Below are 23,242 nucleotides of genomic sequence, written 5' to 3'. Positions count from 1 at the left end.
AACGATGAGAAGCATCTATGATACTGGAGAAGTCTCCCTGAGAGGAGGCAGAAACTCCCAAGGACGGAGCTTCTCCAGTTGCATAAGACACGTACTTCTGTCTTATTATGGGAGGAGGAGGTGCACAAAAGACTGCCTTCCTGACTTTCCTCTTCTCTGCTAGCCAGGCATCCATGCGGAAAAAGCTTTCTGATGATGAAGAGACAACACCGTGCCAGTGCCAAGTCCGGCAGTACCTGGTGGTTGACCTGCTCAGGTAGGCTGAACCCAGAGATAATGGAACGACTGGGGAGAAGGACGACGGGTAGCAGACCAGGAAAAATCTGAGTAGAGCTGAGTAAAGAGAGGTGGGTTGTTCTTCTTCTGCAGGCTCCTCGGCGGACAAAACCAGGCAATCCTGGGGTTTCACGGTGTCCTGTACCGCTGGAGCAGGTTTTTCAAGAAGGCTCAAAACTTTGTCAAAAAGGAGTTGAAGCGGCCAAAGAAGGGTCTTGAGAGGCCAACGGAAATTCTTGTTGCAGGGTCAAAACATAAGAAGTGGGGTGGAAGGGAGAGGCACCCCATCGACTGGGCGCCCGGACAATAGGCGCCCACTTCGTTGAAGCAGACGCTGACTCTTTGGAAGCAACTGCATTGTCCGCCGGGTAATGTTTGGCACGCCAAGGATGGGCGCTCTGTGATCTGACGATCCCATTCCGAGCAATCAAAAACGGGTTCTTCTGACTTGGAAACTGTGTGCCCCGAACAGGTAAGCCTCTTTCTGCGCGCCGATTTAGATGGGCGCTTCGGATGCTGAACGATCTGTGAGTTGTCGCTTATGCACATTTCTGACGTGCACTGGGCGCTTTCTTGCACGTGAAAGGAGCGAAAATCTCTTGTTGGCGAATCCCAGAAACTACAAGAAGGGAGAGGGGCGTCAAGGATCTCTATCGCTGCCACCTTTTGACGGGGAATCTGAATCCATTGCAGCGCCTGGCCTTTTCAGTGGCCTAGATACATGTGCAAAACGGTCACTGTTTCTTCAATGTGGGGAGAGTCTGAATCACTTGAAGAAAGGGTATGGGTATCCAATCTAATACCTTTCCAACGGTATTCTAGATCAGCCTGGGATCAGTGGACAACAGGCTCGGATGAGGCTGGAGCCTGCTGCTGACTGCTGTGGGCAACCCCCGACCGACCTCCCTTGGACTGCCAGTTTGCTTCCTCCCATGTTTGCAAGGGGAGTTTAGCAGGACCTTGGTCTAGGAGTATCGGTGGGACAGAAGAAGCCGAGTGCCTCCACTGACACATCACTCAACACAACACTACTAAATTTGTCCATTGGGACCTTCACAGAGTTCCCAATTTGGGAAACAGTATTCACAAGTAAATTAAATTTTTTGCCATCTACCCGTGCTTCTAAGCTGGCAATGGCATTGGGTTCAGCAGAATGAGAGTTAGGTACAGGAGTGACATGAAACCCTGGAGGACTGGAAATGGGAGAAAAAGCTGTCACAGTGTACTGATGGAAATCCTTCTTTTGAATTAATGACAATACCCTCATAATTGGTGAACTGGAAAAACGAATGTTACAGGTTTTCATCTTATCAATAAGTTGAATTAACCACTCGAAATTGAGATTGTCTATGATCGGTGTGTTCTTCCTGTTCCAGATCTGCGTAAGTGCGTAAGTTCAACCAAGTCTCAATTGTAGTAGCGTAAGCTCAACTCTCACTGTTCAAGACGTGTTTGGCGACTTGAGAGGGGAAAGGGATGTAGCTCCCTTATTTTCATTTGAAATGCCACATTTCTCCCTTGTAAAAGGTATGCACATATCTTAGTTTATATTGTACATGTTGCCATAACACTTAATAGTGTTCTTGTGTATCTTCACCTTGATGTAACAATAAATTGCCAGAGTTTTTATGGTAATGTTAAACAATGTAAAATATTCTTCCATAATTTTATGAATATATATCAATTCTTGACTCAAATTCCACCTCTTATGCATGAAAAGCCCATCTAACTGTCTAATGTAACACTTTCTCAGTTAGGCATGAGTACATCATGGCCTTAACATCAGCTAAGGACTGCCATGCTGTTTGGCACAAGATGGCTGTCTTAATGAACTTTTTGTATTACAGGAACCAGTCCAGGGGATTCGTATTATGGAACCAGTACAGGCGGTCCCGGCTTACGACGTTCGAGTTTACAGTCGGTTTTCAGATATATTCATTAAAAAAATCCAGGCCGGTTTCGATCGTTTGTTTTGAGTTTACAACGTTCAGCCCGTTCTACGACGCAGCCTGTTTACGACGCTTTTCAATTACGTATATTTATAAAAAAATCCGTTTCTGGTTTAACAGTAATCATCAAAAATCAGTTTCTGGTTACAATTATTAAAATACATTGCAAGGTTATGACGTTTTTTCGGCGCTTTTTACGCCGCTTTGTAAGCGGAACTAGTTTCTCTGAGCGTCCCTGCGCTCTGTATGTAACTGCATTGGTACTGTAGTTGACCGGACAACGACCTTCCTGGGTCAATCACGCAGGCGCCTTCTCTCAGAACGTAACAATACCAAACAACCCTTTCCTCACTCACGTGTTTGCCTCCGCAGAGTTAGGTACGTTGCCTCATTGTTGCTTTTCTTCAGCTGCAGTTTTTCGTGAATTGTGCCTTCACTATGGCTCCAAAACGGCAGAGTTCATCATCTGATGCTAGTGCATCCAAGAAGCCGAGGAAGAGCATCACCATGGAAGTCAAGTACGACGTAATCAAGCGTTCGGAGAAGGGTGAAAGTAACACTGAGATAGGCCGTGCCTTGGGCCTTAGCAGAAGGACGGTTGTTACCATAGTGAAGGACAAGCAGCGTATTCTGAAACGTGCAAGACGCTGCACCAATGAAGGCAACGGTGATTAACGTGAAGCAACGTAGCCAGAACGTAGTGGAGATGGAGAAGTTATTGTTGATCTGGCTGGAAGACCAGAACCAACGGCGTGTTCCAGTGAGCCTGAGTGTGATTCAAGAGAAGGCTAGGGAGCTGCATGCGGCAGTGGTGAAGAAAAATGGGGAAGGCAGTGCTAGTGAAGAATTTTCCGCCAGTAGGGGTTGGTTTAACCGCTTCAAGGCTCGTGCAAATTTGCACAATGTGAAGTTGCAAGGTGAAGCTGCTAGCGCTGATGACGTAGCAGCAGAAAGTTTCCCTAGTGGTTTGGCTGAGATAATTAGGGAAGGTGGTTACACTGCTGACCAGGTATTTAATGTAGATGAGACAGGGTTATTTTGGAAAAGAATGCCAAATCGTACATACATTTCCAAGGAGGAGAGGTCAGCACCAGGCCATAAAGCTGGTAAGGAGAGGCTGACTTTACTCTTTGGGGCAAATGCTAGTGGCGATTTGAAGCTTAAGCCCTTGCTAGTGTACTTGGCAGAAAATCCCAGGGCTTTTAAGGGCATTTTCAAGAGTCAACTCCCCGTCATTTCGAAGTCCAACAAGAAAGCCTGGGTTACCTTGATGGTCTTCGAGGACTGGTTCAATGACCACTTTGTGCCCACAGTGGAAAGGTATTGTGCCTCGAAGGGTCTGCCTTTTAAGGTCCTGCTTGTCTTAGACAATGCCCCTGGTCACCCGGCTAATCTTAGTAATATGAACCCTAATGTGAAGGTGGTGTATCTACCACCAAATACTACATCCCTCATACAGCCGATGGACCAGGGAGTCATTGTTAACTTCAAGGCATACTACCTGAGGAGGACAATACGCGCTGCTTTACGGGCCGTTGAAGGTAACAAGGAGTTGACTCTGAAAGATTTTTGGAAGGGCTACAACATTGCAGATGCTGTGACGAACATCGCACGTGCTTGGGACGAAGTAAAGGTGTCGACTCTGAATGGTGCGTGGAAGAAACTGTGTCCGCAGTTTGTGAATAGTTTTAAGGGGTTTGAGCAAGCAGAAGATGTTGAGGCTGTGACAAGGAAAATTGTTGGGCTAAGCAAGAGGCTGAAACTGGACTTGGAAGCTGAGGATGTCACCGAGCTGCTGGCATCCCACGGAGAGGAATTGTCATCGGAGGACCTCATTGAGCTGGAAAAGCAGATGATCGAGGAGGAGGAAGAGGCACCACAACCAAAGGTCAAGGAATTAACAATCAAGGGCTTGACAGAGGGTTTTGCTCACCTGGAGAAATGTTTGGCAGCATTTGAGGGTGAGGACCCTAACATTGCCAGGTTTGAGAGGATTCGCAGAGGAATGCTGGATCTTACTACGTGCTACAGGGAGGCGCTGAAGGAGAAGCAGCTGAAGAAGAAAGTGCAGTCTAGGCTAGACTCTTTCTTCGTGAAGAAGTCTTCAGCACCACCTGCCACTCCTAGTCTAGGTAAGGATTTCTCAACTTTATTTTTATTAACTGCTGTAATATAAATTGTTATAACTTGTAATAATATTTATAAAATGTTACTGCAATTTATATTTACATACTGTAGATACACAGCATAACCCAATAAATTTTATCATTTGTATCATTGCAGAAGTGACTCCTAATCCAGATTCCCCAGAACCTCTACCTGGCTATGAATCAGAACCTGAGCCTGAACCTGTACCTGCAGTAACCTCCCCAGCAGCTTCTCCAGCTCTATCAGGTAAGGAATTCCTAAGTGTTTAATTTTTATAATTTTCATACATGAAATCATTTGTATATACAGTACTGTACATATGGTACAAATTTTATATTTACTATCGCATAACCTAATTTATTTCATTATGTGCCATTCCAGATCTCTTTGGTAGTGATGACAGTCCTGACTCCCTGAAGAATTCAGGGTTTTGAAGTTACTTAACCTCCTGTCTCCTCTCCAACTTCACCAGGTAAGGAATTCTTAATGTTTTTTTAATGTTTTATAAATTTTTATAAATGTTACAAAAAGTGTACTGCACTTCACCCACTGTACAGTACACTATTGCTTTAGTATTTGCTGTAACTTTACATAATCATTATCATTCCAGATCCACATGTTACAGCCTCCTCCCGGCCCAACTCAGCTGACCTTATCCCCTCTCCAGCCCCATCAGGTAAGGATTTCATGACTTTTTCTTTCAAATCACTTTATAAAACTGTATACAGTACAGTAGCTTATTGCATACATACCCTGTGTGGTAATTTCTATCTTTATCATTCCACAAATGACAGGTGTCCCCTGCTCAACTCCAAATTCACCTGCACCAGTAGCACCTGCACCCATTTCATGTCCACCAGGTAAGAATTCTTCACTTTTAGTAATTTCTATTAGCCAACATTGTTTTAAATTGTGTTATTAAAAAAAATACAGTATACAGTACAGTACTAGTACTGCTATACTGTACAGTATCATTTCTATCTTTTCATTGCAGACTCCCAAGCACCTGCAGATGCCACACCATAGCCCCCTGTTCTCTCATCTACCATATGCCCATCCCAGTAAGCAAGCCAACCACTAGAATTTGGTAAGAACACTTTCTGTTTTATAAATTGTTATACATTTTATAAAATTAGTGTACTGTTTATGAAATCCACAGAAGTACTTTATTCTAATCTTTATCATGTACATTATCATTCCAGACTGACATGCACCTTTAACCTGACCTCTACTGGAACTGTACAAACCTTCCTCATGTAGCCTACATCTTTCAAATCACTAAAGGTATTGAATTCTTCACTGTTTTTAATGTTATAAATGGTCATATGTACAGTACATTTGATAAATATAAAGTAACCTGTCTTCATTCTAATATTCCAGACTGCCCAGCACCTTTACTAGAGCTCCCTCATCCTCGCCAATCCATCTTCTAAAAATCACTGAAATTAGGTAAGGAAAAATCATATTTTTATTTTGTACTGAGGACTGCCTGAACAAAATAGGTTTTACAGTGAAATACCTGAACTGATACAGAACAGTGTAACACATTTTTACAGTACAAACATAGATCTGAACTGATACAGAACAACTTTTATCCTTATCATTGCAGGCTCCCCACACATACAATCTCCATCTCCCCAACCTAGCCTGCGGTTGTAACAGCTTTGACAATCACTGAAATTAGGTAAGGAATTCCTAACTCTTTATAATTTTTATATTTTATTATTCTACTATAAAACTGACTGTTCTGTATTTATACAGTACAGTACTGTACTTTGTTGCATGCAGGACTACTGTACAGTATTATATGTACACTAATACTAAATTTTTACATTCCAGAATCCCCTGAATCATGAGGCCACAACATTTTTTCCAGGGTTAAGAAGCATGGGGTTTTAAAAATAAAAGTAAGGAATCCACTTTTTTTCATCTTTTATAAATTCTTTGGTATAAATTACAGTACTGTACACCTGTATTACTGTATAACAAAATGTGACTTACTGTATAACATGTTGTATTTTACTTTATTGCATACAGGACTTTACAATCACTACTGTACAGTACACAACTGTATGTACTTTGTACTAAAATGTAAATCTTTACATTCCAGAACCACCAGTTTTGGATGCACAACACATCACAATGTAGGTAAAACATCAAGACACAACATGCAATATACCCAAAGGATTGAAAGTAAGGCTTTCATAACTTTTATTTCAAATTTTTATACATTTTTCTGGTGTTGTATGCTGTTGTTCTGGCTTACGACGATGTTTGGCTTATGATGAGGCGTAGGAACAGAACCCCTGTCATACACCGGGGGATGCCTGTATGGGCGCTCAGTTGGCGCCGAGCACTTTGAAGCGGAAGTGGTCCAAGGTGAGCACTCAAAAGAATGAGATGGGTACCCTGGAGTCCGAGATGGGCGCTTGGGAGTCCAAGACAGGCGATTGGAGAGTGGATGGCGCTCTGGGAAATACGCTGACTTTTCATGCAGGCGCCCAGACGATGAGCGTTTACTGGAAGAGCGCTTAGGAATCAACAACTGGCGCTCAGCCTAGGAGTGATCTGAAGAATGATGAGATGGACTGTGCCACTTACTGCAACCTGGTTGCGGACTGATAGCAGGGTCTCTAGAGTGCTTGGGAGAAATGGGAGAGGTCTCTCTACCATGATGTCTCTTTAAAGGACAAGACTCCCTGGAAAACGCCACATGCCTCTTCCCCGGACTGGAGAGATGCAGAGTCCGACGACAGCTGATGGGCATTCACAGTGATGCCTTTCCAACGGCTGTCGGAACTACGCACCACTGAATCAGATGAGGGGGCGACTGCCCATGGGCAAACCCCCGCTGACCTCCCTTATGTCTACTCCCAGGTTCAGGGGAATGACAGTGACCTTAATCTGGGAGAATCAGCAGGACGGACAGCCACCTCCTCCACTGGCACTGACACTTGTTTAAAACTCTGAACTTCATCCATCAGAACCTTAAGTGATTCGCCTAATTTCAACTGTTGACCACAAGATCAAATTTGTGATCAAACTTAGGCTACTCTCAAGGCTGGCTATGGCACTGGGTTTGGAAGTATGGGAGCCACATATAGGAGTTGATGGAAAAATATTAGGAGGACTTAGGATGAGGGATAATACAAGGGCAGGAGAAGAAGGAATATTACAGTCTAAGACTTGAATGTTAGAGACAGGTTCAACACTCATAACTCTACCCTCACCTCTAACAGCCACTCTCCTCTTCCTATCTCTGTCTAATTTACCCAAACGAAACTTGAAAACCTTCCATTTTTTCTCATCCCATCTTTCACATCCAGCACACATAAGATCTCTGGAACACTCGTCCTCTACGCTTTGCACAGATTGTATGACTGTCATAGGTTACTTTCGTCATCTGAGTCTAGCATTCTTCCCTACAATATCTAACACTTGATGAGCCAGAATCAGACATATGGCAGGAATACCAGCTAAGCTAAGCTAAGCTGACAAACTACCAAATTCAACAATATTTCACCAAATCCTTGGAAAAGCAACGAAACAACTTCAAATTCATCCACCAAAAACATTCGATGTTACGTCGAATGCCAACAGAAAAGAAGTGATTTTCTCTGTTTTGTTGTACCTATTGTTCCCCAATAGAGGGCAGGGAGGTTACCCACACTTAAAACAAATGAATCGCTACTGCGAACTTCAAAAATTTTTTAACTGCTGTGCGAGTAGAAAGTGCAGTATAGCTGCGTAATTACAGTACTTGGTAAGTTACATATTGGAAAAAATTATTACAGTATGTAAACTGAGCCTTCTCTGTGCATAAGATATCTGAATTTTACACAACTTGGAGATCCAATGCAATACACTATTTCAAATGTGCTCTTTTCTAATGATTATATACTTAAGAGAGCGGGCAAAATTTACTAAGTACTGTAGAAGAAAAAGTACAAATGCTTACAGGATTTCTAATTTCAGCAGTCAGCATCTGACTTTACAGGTCAATGATGATGAAAGAGAGAGGGAACGACAATGGAATTGTGTTGTGCTTAGGGTCAGATGAGGAGCTCTGCTGCAAAAATATTGGTGACCAAACTGAGAGGTACAATATACATTCTCACCAGACTATACGGTATAGGGGTTTCCCTTGCCAGATGATATCTCTTTCTTTTAACTAATACAGTAGTTCACTTTTCCTTAAATTAAATTGTGTCTTACTAAGAATACTCACTGAGAACACATAACCAAGAGCAAGGATGAATAAAAATACAGGTGAGAACTTACAATGAGGTTCATCTTTACTTTACAGATGTACTATATGAGAAATCTATCCTAGCACATTCTAAATAGAAAATATATTTAACTTATGCAAGCATGAGCAGGAATTTAGTATTTCCAAAATCTTTCTTTGGAAAAATGACAAGTTCAACAATTTGTATTTTTCCTAACATACAAACCCACAACATCATGTGACAGGAGGTATCTTTAAGTGAGCATGCACAGATGGCTATGGTAGACTCACTTTTAGAGAGTAGCACTAGCTATAAGAGAGGCCAGCAGGACCAGCATCCTCCAATTTGTGAATAGCCAGAGGGAACTGTGATATTTCACCCAAGATGCATGAGAGAGAGATCAGGAAAGAGGTGAGGCATGAGGTGGGAAATTAAGAACTCACATGATGTCGTGAGTTTGTATGTTAGGAAAAATTACAAATTATTGTTGAATTTGTCATTTGTTCCGACACTGATACAAACCCACAACATCATGTGACAGGAGACTCATAAAGAGGGAGGAAGATCTCTCCGTAAACAAGCAAGGCAATTATAAGTACCACCACAAATATACAGTTGTAAAAGAATAATAATCTCTTAAAAGTGATGTGATAGAGCATGGGAGCTGTACATTCAAATGGAGCCAGGCGGTCCTATCCTGTGAACATCACATGCCGGACCCAGGTGATGTTGCAGAGAAGAGATGCTCAACGAATGCGAATGGAGCTAAAAGATCATATCTTTCACACCACTTGTTGAGCTGCCAACACCAGGCCTAAGGAGAAGGTGTCTAGTGACTTATGTGTGACACCTTTCAAATAAAAAGACGTGAAGGTGGTTTGTCTGTTCCAAACCCCAGCGCAGAGGATCTGTCCCACAGCACAGTTCTTCTTAAAGGCCACTGACGGGCCAATACTCCTGATGTCATGGACCTTGAGGTGTGTTGGTAGGGTAGATACATCATGTTCCAAACTGTGAGCTCTGCTTATTACTTCCCTCAGCCAAAAGGAGATCATATTTTTGGAAATCTCCTTTTTAATACAACCTGTGCTAATGAAAAGTCTACGTTGTGCTGGTCTGAGGTAGGCCGTACGCTTTAGGTAAGCTTTCACCGCACGTATGGGGCAAAGCATCATTTCTTCCTGATCGTTATCCACAAAGTCCTTAAGAGATGGAATGGAAAAGCCATTAAACCTTCGGTCACGGGACAAAGGGCTCTGGGTCTTTGCGATGAAGTCCGACAGAAAATTAAAAGCCATTTCCATCCATCCACAGGTGTGGGTTACATTGTAAGAACGTGCATGAATCTCACTTACTCTTTTAGCAGATGCTAAAGCTAAAAGAAACACTGTTTTCAATGTTAAGTCCTTGTATGAAGAAGTTCTGATGGGTTCCAAAGGGGACCTGGTCAAGGAAGATAAAACTTTTGTTATATCCCAATCAGGAGGTTGCAAATTTCGAGAACAACTTTTCTCAAAGTGTTTGATCATATCCGAAATCTCCCAAGATGATTCCAAATCAATATCCCTAGATTTAAAAACCTTGGAGAGGACAGATCTATACCCTTTCACAGCCAAGACGGAGGGGTTTTCTTGTTCCTCAGAAAGAGAAGGAAATCTGCTACATTTCTTACAGTTGTTTTGAGGGGATGTAGATCCCTCTTACTGCACCAATCCAAGAAGACTTAGCATTTTCCTTTGTATAGCTTGAGGGAGGATTCCCTTATTTAGCTGGCAATGATTTTTGCAGCCTTTCTAGTAAAGCCTTTCTTTCTGAGGAGTTGCTCGATAGTCTTCAGCCGTGAAATTTAAGTGATTCTACTGACTGATGTGTCTTTGTGCTGTTTTCTTGTTTCTGCAGATCTTGTGTTACAGGAAGATGTCTTGGAATGTCTATGAGAAGATGTAGGAGATCCACATACCATTCCACTTGAGGTCGCATTGGGGCTACCAATGTCATTTGGAGACCCTGAGAAACGAAGCACCTGTTGATCACCCTCCTGATTTGGCTAAAAGGAGGGAATACATAAACATCTGGGTTGTTCCACTGGTGTTGGAACATGTCTTGCATAATGGAGTTTTTGTCTGGAACTGGAGAGCAGTATAGGGGTAACTTATGGTTCCTCGAAGTTGCAAAGAGATCCATTGTGGGGCCTGGCCACAAGCTGAGGAGTCTGTTCGCTACTGACTGAAGCAAGGACCACTCTGTCCCCACTATCTGTCCTGATCTGCTTAAGGTGTCTGCTAGGATGTTCTTCTTCCCTGGGATGTATCTGGCAGTAAGCATCAGGCCCTTGAGTTCTGACCATAAGTGAATCTTGATAGCTAGTTGGTTTAAGGAGTGGAAGATCATCCGCCCCCCACCCCGTTTGTCCAAATAGGAGACAACCGAAGTGTTATCGCTCATCAAAACTGTCGACTTCCCTTTCAGGTTTTCTTGGAAGTACAGCAGAGCTAACCAGGCTGCCTTCATTTCCAGCACATTTGTGTGTTCTTTTTGTTTCATCTTGCTCCAAGTCCCTGAAACACACTTTTTGTTTAGGTGTGCTTCCCAACCCATCTTGGATGCATCCGAGAACACTAGCATTTCTTAAGCTAACTGGCCCATTTCATTCCTTGCTGATAATTCTTTGGATTTCTCCACCATGGTAAATCTCTTGTTTTCTTTTGTTACTGCAATCATTTCTTCTGCATTCTCTTGATTTTGGCTGTCTTCTTTTAACATCCATTGTAGGGAATGTATCCGAGTTCTGCCTCTTGGAACCAGTTTCTCCAGGGACACTAGGTGCCTGATTAGAATCTACCAATTCTTCATTGGTTGTATGGGCTTGAAGAGGAACCTTCTCGATATTTCTAGAAACTTCTCCAACCTTTGTTGAGATGGGAAAGCCTTCAAAATCTAGATATCTATCATCATTCCAAAGTATTTGATTCTCTGTGTCGGAACTAAATCCGACTTCTTGAAGTTTATGAGAATCCCCAGAGTCCTGCATATCCCTAAAATCAAGTCTCTGTCCTTCTCAGCCTGGGCTGCAGAGGGTGAAAGAATCAGCCAATCGTCCAGATACCTGCAGAGATGGATGCCTCTCTTGTGGGTCCATGCTGAGACTAGTTGAAAGATTTTGGTGAAGACTTGGAGGGCTGTTGCTAACCTGAAGCAGAGGGCCCTAAATCAACAAGTTTTCTTTCTTGAGACAAATCGAAGGATTTTCCTGGAGGAAGGATGAATCGGAACTTGTAGATATGCATCCTGTAGATCCAGAGAGATCATAAAGTCTCCCTGCCTGATTGCTGCCAGAACAGACTTTGGTGTTTCCATCTTGAACGGGGTGAGCTGGAGAAACTTGTTCAGTGATGATAGATCTATTACTGGTCTCCAACCCCTGATGCTTTCTGTACCAAGAAAAGGCAGCTGTAAAACCCAGGTGACGGTTTCTTCACTATTTCCACAGCCCCCTTGTCCGTATTCTGAATTTCTTGCTGTAGGGCCTTTTGCTTGGAGGAGTTTTTCCTGTAGGAGGGAAACTCAACAGGAAAGGGTGACTAAAATGGTCTCTGATGGAAGGAAAGAACATACCCTTCTTCAAGGTTAGTACCGTCCAATGCTCTGGCCAGGACTTTCTGCCACTCTTTCTACTTGTATCTCAGGCAGCTCCCCACCCTGGTTAGCAGAGGAAGATGGGAGAGGCAGCCTTCCTCATCTGGTGGACACCCTTGATGGTTCTGGCTTTTGCTTTCCATACCGTGAGGAGTGGTATTGAAGCCGACCTTCTTCTCTTTGTTTACCTCTGGACTGGGAACTGATGAAAGCCTTGACAAAAAGGTTGCACTGCAGTTCTAGTCTGTTTATTATTGTTGTAAGAAAAGGATTGCTTTCTCGATGGAGGTCTGCCAGATGAGGCAGGAATGAAATGCTTAGCATCCTCCCTCCTGTCTGAGATCGCTTGATTGACTAAGTCTTGGAGAAAATACCCAGACATTTCTGATAAAAGGCTATTCCTGGGACTGGACCAACTGTCCAAAGAAATATGCTTCTGAGCTGTTGACAGGAGGAAATCGTATTTTTTTCAATAGAACATTAGCCCAAACATTCACTATATTTTTAGTAATATATTTTAAGGCTTTACCTGATGGAGGGAAGTCTTAAATTACAGTCCAGGAATCACGAGAAACAGTCTTCTGAATCAGTTTCAATAGGGCCCCTTGGCAGGTGTCAAGCCAAGAGGCCACTCTCAAAGTTCTTTCCAAACTAAGCTCCAGTTTGACCATCTGAGAACTAGAGAAAGTAGAATCTATTTGTCTAAAGAAATCTAAGGAAGCGTTATTCGATAGACTTGACAAACTTCCATTCACTATCCTGGGTAGGGAGGTGGGCTCCTCTGGTACATGATACTTTGCCTGTCTAGGTAAGGGAGGGGGTAACAATTTTTGCAATCTGGAGGTGGCTAGGGAACCTTCACCCTCCAGCAATCAACATATCAATTTCTTTAATTGATGACTTTACCATCCTAGTCAACAGTAGGCGGGTGGAATGTTTCGTTTCCGAAGTCGAAAAGGTCACCAGTTTCAAGAAGGAAGAGTCTGCATAATCTTCTTGTTCTGGTTCTGGATATTTAAGAATCTTTCTTATTTTCTGAATAAGTTCTGGAAAACTCAAGGGATTCTTCCAGAACATCCTGAGGTAATGACTGAAACTTGATCCCACATCTGGGGATTGACTGAGACGTGTCTTCTGTTTCTGATGAGAAGGCAACAGGGAATCCGGAGAAGCTCGACATTTTTTCTTTTTGATATGTCGTACTGAGTCGTACGATGGGGAACGTCTTTCAGAAAACTCACGGCTTTTATCGAAAGAAAACCGGGTTCATGAAGCTGAACATTCCCAAGAATCAACGTCCAAGGGAAGAGGTCTAACTTTCAGTTCATCGTCTGAGGAAAAAGAAGGAAGACTTCCGACCTCTTTTGGTAGGTGAATGACTTTTCTTGCAGGTATCGCCACGTCAAGTTCCGCTCCTGAAACAGGAACGGGAGGCATCCGAAAACCATGCAGGATGGGGAGTGACGGTTTGGCACCTGGAATCTGCAAATTTTGCTCTCTTGTGGGAATTGCCATGCCACATTCTGGTCCTGGAACAGGAATGGGATGCATCTGAAGACTGTGCGGAACAGGGAGTGACGGTTCGGTGCCTGGATTTGCAAGGCAACGGCTGACTACTCTCTCTTTTACGTTTCTGCCTAAGAGAAGTACTGTGCTGAATCACGCTTCTAGAGCGTGACCGGGAGGTGTCTCTAGGAGAACCAGAACAATGTCCATGACAAGAAGTGTGGCGTTGTTTACTGAATTCCGGAGAAGCAGCATGCCGAGTCACACTTCTGGAGCGCAATCGGGGGGAGCTCTCAAAAGAAGGCTGAGAATGGCGACGTTTTGACACAGTAGGAGAAAAACTTGATGAAGGAGCAGGAGAGGCAGAACTTCCACTCTGTCGTGCACCACTGGTACCCGGGACTGGATTGGAAGAGATGCTGGGAGTCCTTTTCCCCCTACCTATCTGGGAGCCGCTGGGACCCAGTACCAGGCTAGCCTGGGTAACGCTGATCTTCTTACTTTCGCTAACGGAAGCTGTCGATTTCTTGATTGGGTTGGCTGTATCCGAAACCGTAGATTTACCAAAAAACTTTGTTAGAACCAACATCATCTCTTGTTGGATACTGGCATTCTGCTCCAAGGAAGAAGGGATATTCCTTTCTGGGGTAATGGGAAGCGGAGAGGAAGCAAAGATGGTGGGAGAAGGGATACATGTCATGGAGGAGACAAGTTCTATGGGTTGGGGGTCGAAGCTTCCTTTTCCGACTTCTTTTTAGCACTTCTATTTTCATATTTCTCCCACTGAGAAGACGACCATGATTCACATTCTTTGTACTTCAGACATCGAGAGCAATCTTGCCCTCTGCATTTAGAACACACTGAATGTGGGTTAACCGCTAAAGGAGAAAAAAAACTTTGCAAGTTTTTCCTTTTCGAGTAATACCCGGACACTTAAGGGAGACTGGTTTTGCTGAAGATTTCATAATCAGGGAAAAACACAAAACACAATATAAGATTCACCATACACTATTCACTTATGTCTCAAAAAACACAGAGAATTTCAAGATAAAGCAAGATTAATATACGCAGGGCCTGCATAAGAAGCACATCTTAACGCAATGACGGCTAAGAACAAATTGGAAGCTGGTGGTGGTGTGGGCCTCTTTTATGGCTAGTGCTACTCTCTAAAAGGGAGTCTACCATAGCCATCTGCGCATGCACACCTAAGGATACCTCCTGTCACATGATGTTGTGGGTTTGTAGCAGTGTCGGAACAAATAGCAAAATGAAATCAAATCTCTCGACCAAGTACTGTACAGTATATGGTCACTTCACATCATATACAGTACAGTTATGAATGTCTAATCAGCAATGGTGTCTGCTTCCAATTGCATCTGATGCCCTGCTACATTAGCAATGATGTCAGCTCCCAACTGCATCTACATTCCATGTTACAATGACCTCCATTAGGCTACACAAGTAGTGTATTGTAACCTACAAGTCAGTTACACAGCCCTTTACCTTGGTATCCTTATAACACAAGGCTTCATTTACTCATCATGAAAGTCTCAAACTCAAAGATTTTATTTCAAGTCTCTAGCAGAAGTATGTATTTATACAGTGAATGAACAATGACTGAATGATAAAAATGTTATGCCTTTTCCAAACATCTAATGAATGATAAAATCAGTCAATTCAGCAAGGGACTACAAAATTCATAGGTTTCATCTGACCATGCCATTTTCACAGAACAGCTCCAGATGACCAATTCTGCAAATACTGTGCCCATCACTTTGCGCACTTGTCCTTCACCAACATAAACCAGATGATATAAAGTGATTTCACCTAAAGAGGAAGGGAAATTGAACTCTTCACAGACTGTAATTCGTTCTGATCTCCACTACATATACACAGAAAATCGTCAAATACTCTCTAGAACTGGAAACAGCAAGTCCACCAGAAAAGTTTTGCAGATTTATGTTGTTTAACAACTAAAAGAACTCATTAATCATCTGCACTATGACAAAAACCCTTTAGAGGATACAATGAAATTGACTAAAACTTACACCTTGGTTAGGCAGGCATGGTGCTATGTTATGCTAATTATAGATACAGTAAGTATGGTTAGAATTATTGGTTGTTAGGTTATATTAGATCAGGAATATTTATTTGTTGAAGGAAGCAGATTACACGTTCTATGGAGGTGTTCTGTTTCGATGATAATATCATGAAGGTGAGGCGGACGGGGAAGAGAGGTCAGGCTGGTAAAGGCTCTGTTGTGTGCAACTGTGTGCTGGGGGCAGGAAAGGATTATGTGGGATATGGAAAAGGGATATGACAAGTTGGACACACGGTTGGAGAGGCTCTGTTCATCATGTGAGAGTGTGTGAGGTTTGAATGGCTAATTCATAGTCCTGCAAGAGCTGTTTCCCATCCTCTATTCTTGTGGCATGGGTTTAACCATGGTAGTATCACCATACTACCATGGTTTAACTGTGTGAAGCTTGTTATTTGAGATACTGGACCAGAGAGACTACCAGCAATTTAGTAAGTAGTTATGGAAGAATGGGAAGTAGTCTGAATATGGATGGCTTTTGAAATGTGGGCATCCCGATGAAGGCGCACGGCGGGCCAAAGAGTTCACTTGCTTATTGCCTATGATGCCCACATGGCTCAGGGTCCAGCAGAAGCAGACTGGTTTTTTTCTGGATTGAAATACGAAAGAGCCAATCTTGAATTTCACAGACTACACGATTGATGTAGTCAATAGATTGGATGAGGGATAAAGAATTAGCAGTCGGCAAAAATAACAAAGGATGATGAGGGGTAGATTAGAAGTTGTTTTAGGGCAAACAAAATGGCATATAGTTCTGCTGTAAGTATGCTTGCCACAGGTGGTAACAGTAGTTGGAAATGTTTGATGGGGAAGAGGGCAGCAGCCCAGTTCCTTTAGGGGACTTGGAGCCATCTGTGTAGATTGGGGTGTAAGCATCATGTGTCAAAATGTGGTCTAGGAAATAAGAACATAGACTAGGAGAGGGAGTGCATATCAAGTTTTGATAAGTTGTGTAGTATAGATGGACAGACTGAGGCAGTGGGGATTAACCAAGGTGGGAAAGTGTGGATGTAGAATGGAAGGATTTCCAATTGTGGTTATGAAGAGTGAGAAAGAAGGGTTTTCACACAGACAAAAAAAAAAAAAAAAAAAAAAAAAAAAAAAAAAGGGGGGGGGGGTCAGTCAGCTGGGATTGTTAGTAAATTTGGCAAGGAGGGGTTCAGACACAGTCAGCTTCAGGGTAGAGAATTGGTGGAATCTGGCATAGTATCTATGAGAGAGGAGGGGATGTCGGCAGGTGAGCGATGTTAGTCCTGATTCAGCATAGAGGCTTTCTACTGGTGATGAACGTAAGGCCCCAAGGGCCAATCTTAGTCCTAAGTGGTGCAACGGGTCTAGAAGGCTGAGAAGAGAAGGGGGAAGCTGAAGAGTACCCATGACATCTGTAATCCAGGACAGATAGAATGAGGACTGCATGTAGATGCAAAAGTGTTCTATGGTAGGTGCCTCTGGTAATTTGGGATAAAATCTGAAGGAGGCAAAGATGCTGGAGAGCAGTTTTTTAATTGATAGGATAAATTCCTTCCAGGTAAGGAAGGAATCAAAAAATTAAACCAAGTAATTTACCACTGATACAGTACTGTAAGGGTGAATTGTAAAGCAAAAGTGGTGATGGAGATATTGTTTGGGAGCGAGAGAAAAGAATGGAAAAAGTTTTATTGGTGGAAAAGAGGAGTCCATATCTAGTAGCCCAAGAAGAGGCACCTAGAATGGCAGACTGTATAAGTGAGTGGAGCTCAGGGATTAAGGAATCAGCAGCATAAATTGCAAGATCATTGACAGAGAAGGAAGACCTAACTCTTGCTGGTAGGGATGCTACAATACCATTAACTGCCATGAGAAATATGGCAGTGCTAAGAACACAGCCTTGGGGAACTTCTTCATACTGAGTGAAGGGTAAAGAAATGGAAGAGTTTATGCTTACACAGAAGGTTCAGGTGTTAATAAAAAATTGGACGAAAATGCCCATATTATCTTTTATATCAAATTGAAGTAGTTGGTGGAAGATGTGGTATTTCCAGGTGGTGTCGTATGCATTTCTAAGTCACAGAAAACTGCAAGGACTGACTGTTTGGAAGCAGAGGCTGTTTGGACGTAAGAATCTAAGTGTGCAAGAGGGTTTCCTGTGCTCTCGCCTTGTCTGTAGCCAAACTGAGATGAAGACAGTTGTTTTGATTCTCAATGCCACATTAGACAAAAATTTATCATTCTTTCTAGTAATTTACATAAGCAGCTGGTTAGGGAAATAGGTCGACAGTACTGGGGTGCATTCCCTGATTTACTTGGTTTTAGGAAGGTGAGGATGAGTGTTTCATGCCACTGGTGGGGAAATTCGCCTTTTGTCCATATTCTTTTCCAAAAAGTGTCAGAGCATTTGGATGTGGATACCGTTAGGGCCTTCACATGTGTTCTGACAAAATTTGAGTGCCAAGATGAGTTCTGCGATGGAAAATGGAATATTGTATGATTCCATGGAAGATAATGTATAGTTGATTGAGTTCTTTTCTGTTTTGAGCTTTATGTTTGTGAACTAGGAGGGGAGATGTTATCCTGACATGACTAAAATATTGGCCTAGTGTGTTGGCTATTTCTGTTGTGCCAGCAGTAAAACTGTTAATTGTTTAAAGCTGGGGCTTTGTGAGGTGGATGTTTTCCTGATGTTTTATGTATACGTCTCCAGACAGCTGAAATAGGGGAGGAAGTTAATGAGGAGACAGCATTTCCGAATTGTGATTTGTGAAGCACATATTGTGCATTTCAATAAGGCTGTGGCTCTTTTGAAAATTATATAGGCAGTGAGGTGTCCAGGAGAGTTTCTTTTTTGTTTAAAGCTACACCAAGCAGTGCATTTTATGCACAGAGCTCTGGTGCAGTCTTTGTTCTTCCAGGGTAAGGACCTTGGAGCATCTGCCACAGGCTTGCTAGGGAAACTCACTTTCCATTTCCTGAGTTTAAAGGGTTGCCTTAGTTCCATGGTTAGGTATGACTCAGTATCCTAAGTGTGGTTAGGGAGCATGGTAGGGCAAGTGAAAGTGCCCAAGGTTACGTTAGTTAGGATCCAGCATTTAAGATTATGTAGGCTGGGGGTCCAGATAAGCAGGCCTCTTCATCCTATGAGAAATTGGGTTAGATTGGCCAAATGCTATCTGTTTTAAGCTTTTGGTACCTGCCTTTGCAAAGTTCTGGACAATTCTTGTCTCTGGTGATGACATGAGTGAAACAATCATTTCTTCACTTTTCTTAGCCTGTGTTCTAAGTGTACCACATCAATATCATTGTCATTAATCATTCATTTTTATTTTTCACACGTTGTACTAAACCTTGGTTTCCATAATGTGGTTCCACCCATATTGTCAAATGATGATACACTAACTGGAATGTCCTGACAAATGCTGTAACGTGTATCTTTTGATTACAAGATGGGCTGACTTCATATTTGGAAACATTATGGATTTAAGACAATTCTCCACACTTTTCAAAAGTTATAATAATGTCCTGACTGCCTACACATATTTCTTACTTACTACAGTATTGGAAAAAACAAAGCACTTCAAGTGCCAAATAAGAGAAAACTGAAATGACATGTCCTGGCACATAACATGTCATTTCTGTATTCAGTATACTGTACAGTACTACTGGCCACCTAATGACACCTAAATATGTCCAGAATTTAATTTCAGTTCATCCTATAACAAAAACAAAAAAGCAATACATATTACTGCTTCTCAGGGCATTATGTAATGAAATTTCAATATTCTTAAATTACAAAACAATTTGTTTCGGGGTCAATACTTCTAGATATAACAAAATACAGAAGCTAAACAGCTTTGAATCAATCACAACTTGATCATGTGAATTCATTTCATTATTTCTGGTCTATTCATTTGGCACTCACAAATAGATTTTTTCTTTCTGTAGACTAGTTATATATCAAAAATGATCAAAATCTAAAACATTATCCGCTATGAATTCAATCCACTCATTAATAAAAAAAAACAGAAAATTGTAGTATATGTTAGGAAGATGTAATTGTGATGATAATTGAGTAGAATAGAATATAGAATTTAGGCCAAAGGACAAGTGCTGGGACCTACGAGATCATTCAATGCTCGAAGGGAAATAGCCATTAGGCTTTAAAAATGTATCAGGAGGTAAATCTTGCAGTTGCATTATGACACAGTTGTTAGAGAGGGTGGAAAGTCAGACGGAAGAAGGAAAATATGAATGGAGGTAAAGTAAATGGAACGACAGAGGTTGTAAGTAGGGGCCAAAGAGATGCTGCAAAGACCATGAGTAAGACCTACAGTGCACCACATGAGGCGCACTGATGGGAATACCCCACTATGGGGTCTTGATGGGTAATGAATTTAGACGTGACTTACGTCAAGATACAACTGATAACCCATTCATCACTCTCCTTGTAAGAGCTGTCAAGCTGAACCCACAGCCTTGGTTGGGCCCAATGGTAGCCCATACACTCCGTTCACTTGGTTTCAGTGGATACGAGGCTGCAAGAAGTTTGACCCTTACCCATGTCCTATCTCACTTTCCATTCTTTCTGGAAAAGCCTAACAGCCTACATCATGGCCTACAGCAAGAAGAGCTCTGTAACTAAATAACTGGGTACAAGCTAATGAGACTGCAGTGGGTTAATACACCCGCCATTCCCACTGGCGTGCAGATCGCTGGAAATATTTTTCATTGTGAACCAACTACGTTAGGGAATGTTCTCTCTCTCTCTTCTGTTTACATTCCCCAAGACCTCCATTCCTCAAAATTTCGGCAACAACAACTGCACACCCAGCCCAGCCCAGCCCAGCCCTTTGGGTGTCAAAGGACAGCAATGTTCGCGAGGAAGCGCAAAGAGATCATAACCTCATCTCCGGAGGTTGAAGGGGTGTCTGCCCCTCACATCCCTCCTGCAGTTCCTGTTCATGATCACGGCTGGAGAGAGGTTCCCAACGGTGCCTCACATTCCCGTTACGCCGTTCGAAAGCGAGCGAGGCGTTTTTAAGTATTATGGCGGACGTTAGGCGAACGGTTTAAGTGAAACGCCCAATTTTCGTAAGCATTCAAAGATTTAACGCGTTGTCATGTCACAGCACTATACTGTGGCTGACGACAACTTTTCGTTTTCATGAAATAATGATATTTAATGAACGACTAGGCTGCCTTAAACTTACTTTGATATGTGTTGGACGCCATCCTACAATTGCATACGAACGGGAACCGTTGTGTACTAGGAGAGCGACACTCCGTTAGCCATTGAGAAACAGATAGACCACTTTGTTTAGAGCGTTAGTACGAAAGGTGGGACAGTCCCAATATTATTCAGTCTGGGAAACAAGCCTAAGCTATAGTCCAAAACATATTTGAAGTTAGCAATAAATAAACACAGGATGTCTGAAACTCAAACTGTTTTTTTTTTTCAAAAGTATGTCGAGCATTAACACATTAATAGGTGATGTGTATAATGCGCAAATCAACAGTTTAATTTTTGTTTTTGTGGATAATTATATCAGAGAACCTATAGATTAACATTAAATACTATGTTCTAAAAGTCTAATTTTTTTTATCAGAAGAAAACACCATAGGGTGATAGACGACACCGTCTTTGTTTTACGTTCTCATTCCAAAATGAAATATGTATACCATAAGTAGTATTTCTTGTCATTGGTATCACAGCCTGAGCACCATCTGGCGAAGGTTGTGTTCAGAATGAGTTTCAGCTTACGTTTTGAGGAGGCGAAAATCATTCAGGCACATCAGTGAAATTTATTGTTTGTAAATATTTGTTTTCCGTCACTTCACATGTCAAAGCAACATAACATCAAAGCAAATTTTCAATGGGGCTTTTTATCTTAACACACACACTGCATGCATGCTTGAAAAAAGGCCGAAGACTTTTTATGATAGTTTTATTAAACTATTAGGGAAACAACGTATTTGGGGTACATTTTAAACTGATTCCATAAATTTTAATTAGAATTTATGGAATTAATTTAAAATGTACCTTAAATACGTTGTTGTCCTAATAGTTTAATAAAACTTTTTGTCTCTTTTGGTTTAATTAATGTCTGTGGTCTGGACATAGTTTACGGTTAGTATTCATGTTTAAATAATAATAATAATAATAATAATAATAATAATAATGATAATAATAATAATAATAATAATAATAATAATAATATTATTATTATTATTATTATTATTATTATTATTATTGTTGTTGTTGTTGTTGTTGTTGTTGTTGTTGTTCTAAATGGTCCACAATAATATAATTGTTAAAGGCTCGTGTAGAATTTGTAAAAGCTTTCGAACCCTTCACTGGGTTCATCTTCAGTCATTTGAGGGTAAAATGCTATTCGCTATTTCTACTAGTTTATTTAGCTTGTCATCGTCACCTTTGAAAATAATAAAAATGTCATGAACATAGCTCACCCATAAAACTGTAGTGGGGTAGATAAGAGTAATTTTTTTAGAAGAATCGTGCAAATGATGATACAAGCATCAGATTTGGCACGATTGTTCTCCAAGGGATACTAATCAAATCTGCCCGATTGGCCAATTGAAAATCTAAAATGGCGGCCATTTTTCAAGATGGCCGCCAAAATAACCACCCGAAGTTGATGTTTTGCTTAGAAATATTTGTAGTTGTCCGAACTGCATGATCTAAGTGTGGATTCCTATGTTTTTAAGCTTGCTGATGTATATTTTCTAATTTATAGCATGGTTAGGGCACTGTATTAAAGGAGTGATTGTCGGGCACTACCAAGGCACATTGGTGACATCACCGCTGTGAAACTCAGCATGGGGTTCAGTATCAGCTAAGTAGGAAATTTATGTTGGCATCATACTGCAACAACCTACTAGTATCCCAAATGCTGCCTAATCAACCCCAAATCAGTTAGGCAGCCGCACCTGAATGGACAGGACGTGCCAGTGTGGGAGAGCCGAACCAAGGATAACAGGGTTTTAGTTATCTGGATGGTGTACAGATCGCACAAGACCTATGACACTGGATGAACGATCAGACTAGGTGTATGGCACAGTGCAAGAACCTAGTTGTATCCCATACAGGAAAGTGCCTATTGTATATTACAGGACATAAGAGGCCTATTATACTTTTACATGTACAGGGTGGTAAAAGGATAAACCCTCGACCCTGAACGTCATCGTAATCATGGATGCAAACTCTGCTGGACGATCATGGAAAACATACTGGACCAAGTGTTGCCGAAAGAAGATCTAAAATCTCCCCAGGCCAGTCCTGTCAGAAGAGGGGATGATGGATATACAAATCTGGCAAAGAATATTCCTCTGTTTCACTCACTCAATGAGCTACCAATCAAGCTAGATCCTGCAAGACTTAACGAAGGTTCTGGGATAGAGGAAACGTT

The 23,242-nt window shown here is 41.9% G+C and overlaps 2 protein-coding genes and 1 long non-coding RNA gene across 5 annotated transcripts in view; 2 read left to right on the top strand and 1 right to left on the bottom strand.

The window, feature by feature from the left end:
- Positions 1-21,091, bottom strand: part of LOC136827877 (uncharacterized) — an 870,075-nt gene extending 848,984 nt beyond the window's left edge. For all 3 annotated transcript variants that reach the window (XM_067085339.1, XM_067085340.1, XM_067085341.1), the window contains exon 1: positions 20,969-21,091. In XM_067085339.1, the coding sequence (XP_066941440.1) occupies positions 20,969-20,981 (13 nt within the window). In that variant the 5' untranslated portion in view covers positions 20,982-21,091. The remainder of the gene's footprint in view (positions 1-20,968) is intronic.
- Positions 3,688-4,807, top strand: LOC136827581 (tigger transposable element-derived protein 1-like). The gene is made up of 3 exons (XM_067085059.1): positions 3,688-4,357; positions 4,509-4,619; positions 4,755-4,807. The coding sequence occupies exons 1-3, from the start codon at positions 3,688-3,690 to the stop codon at positions 4,805-4,807; spliced, it is 834 nt and encodes a 277-aa protein (XP_066941160.1).
- Positions 4,818-5,613, top strand: LOC136827600 (uncharacterized). Its single transcript, XR_010849811.1, has 4 exons — positions 4,818-4,845; positions 4,984-5,049; positions 5,168-5,233; positions 5,368-5,613. It is a non-coding gene; the product is annotated as an uncharacterized lncRNA (long non-coding RNA).
- Positions 21,092-23,242: the final 2,151 nt, after the last annotated feature.

Source organism: Macrobrachium rosenbergii, chromosome 42, assembly GCF_040412425.1.
Source record: "Macrobrachium rosenbergii isolate ZJJX-2024 chromosome 42, ASM4041242v1, whole genome shotgun sequence".
Lineage (NCBI taxonomy): Eukaryota > Metazoa > Arthropoda > Malacostraca > Decapoda > Palaemonidae > Macrobrachium > Macrobrachium rosenbergii.
Note: the sequence above shows the minus strand (reverse complement) of the source record. Positions and strands in the feature narration are given on the sequence as shown.

Coding starts and splice junctions, on each gene's coding strand:
- LOC136827581 (XM_067085059.1), top strand. CDS start 3,688: ATGGACCAGGGAGTCATTGTTAACTTCAAGGCATACTACCTGAGGAGG. Junction 4,358..4,508: donor ACCTGCCACTCCTAGTCTAG/GTAAGGATTTCT, acceptor GTATCATTGCAG/AAGTGACTCCTAATCCAGAT. Junction 4,620..4,754: donor AGCTTCTCCAGCTCTATCAG/GTAAGGAATTCC, acceptor GTGCCATTCCAG/ATCTCTTTGGTAGTGATGAC.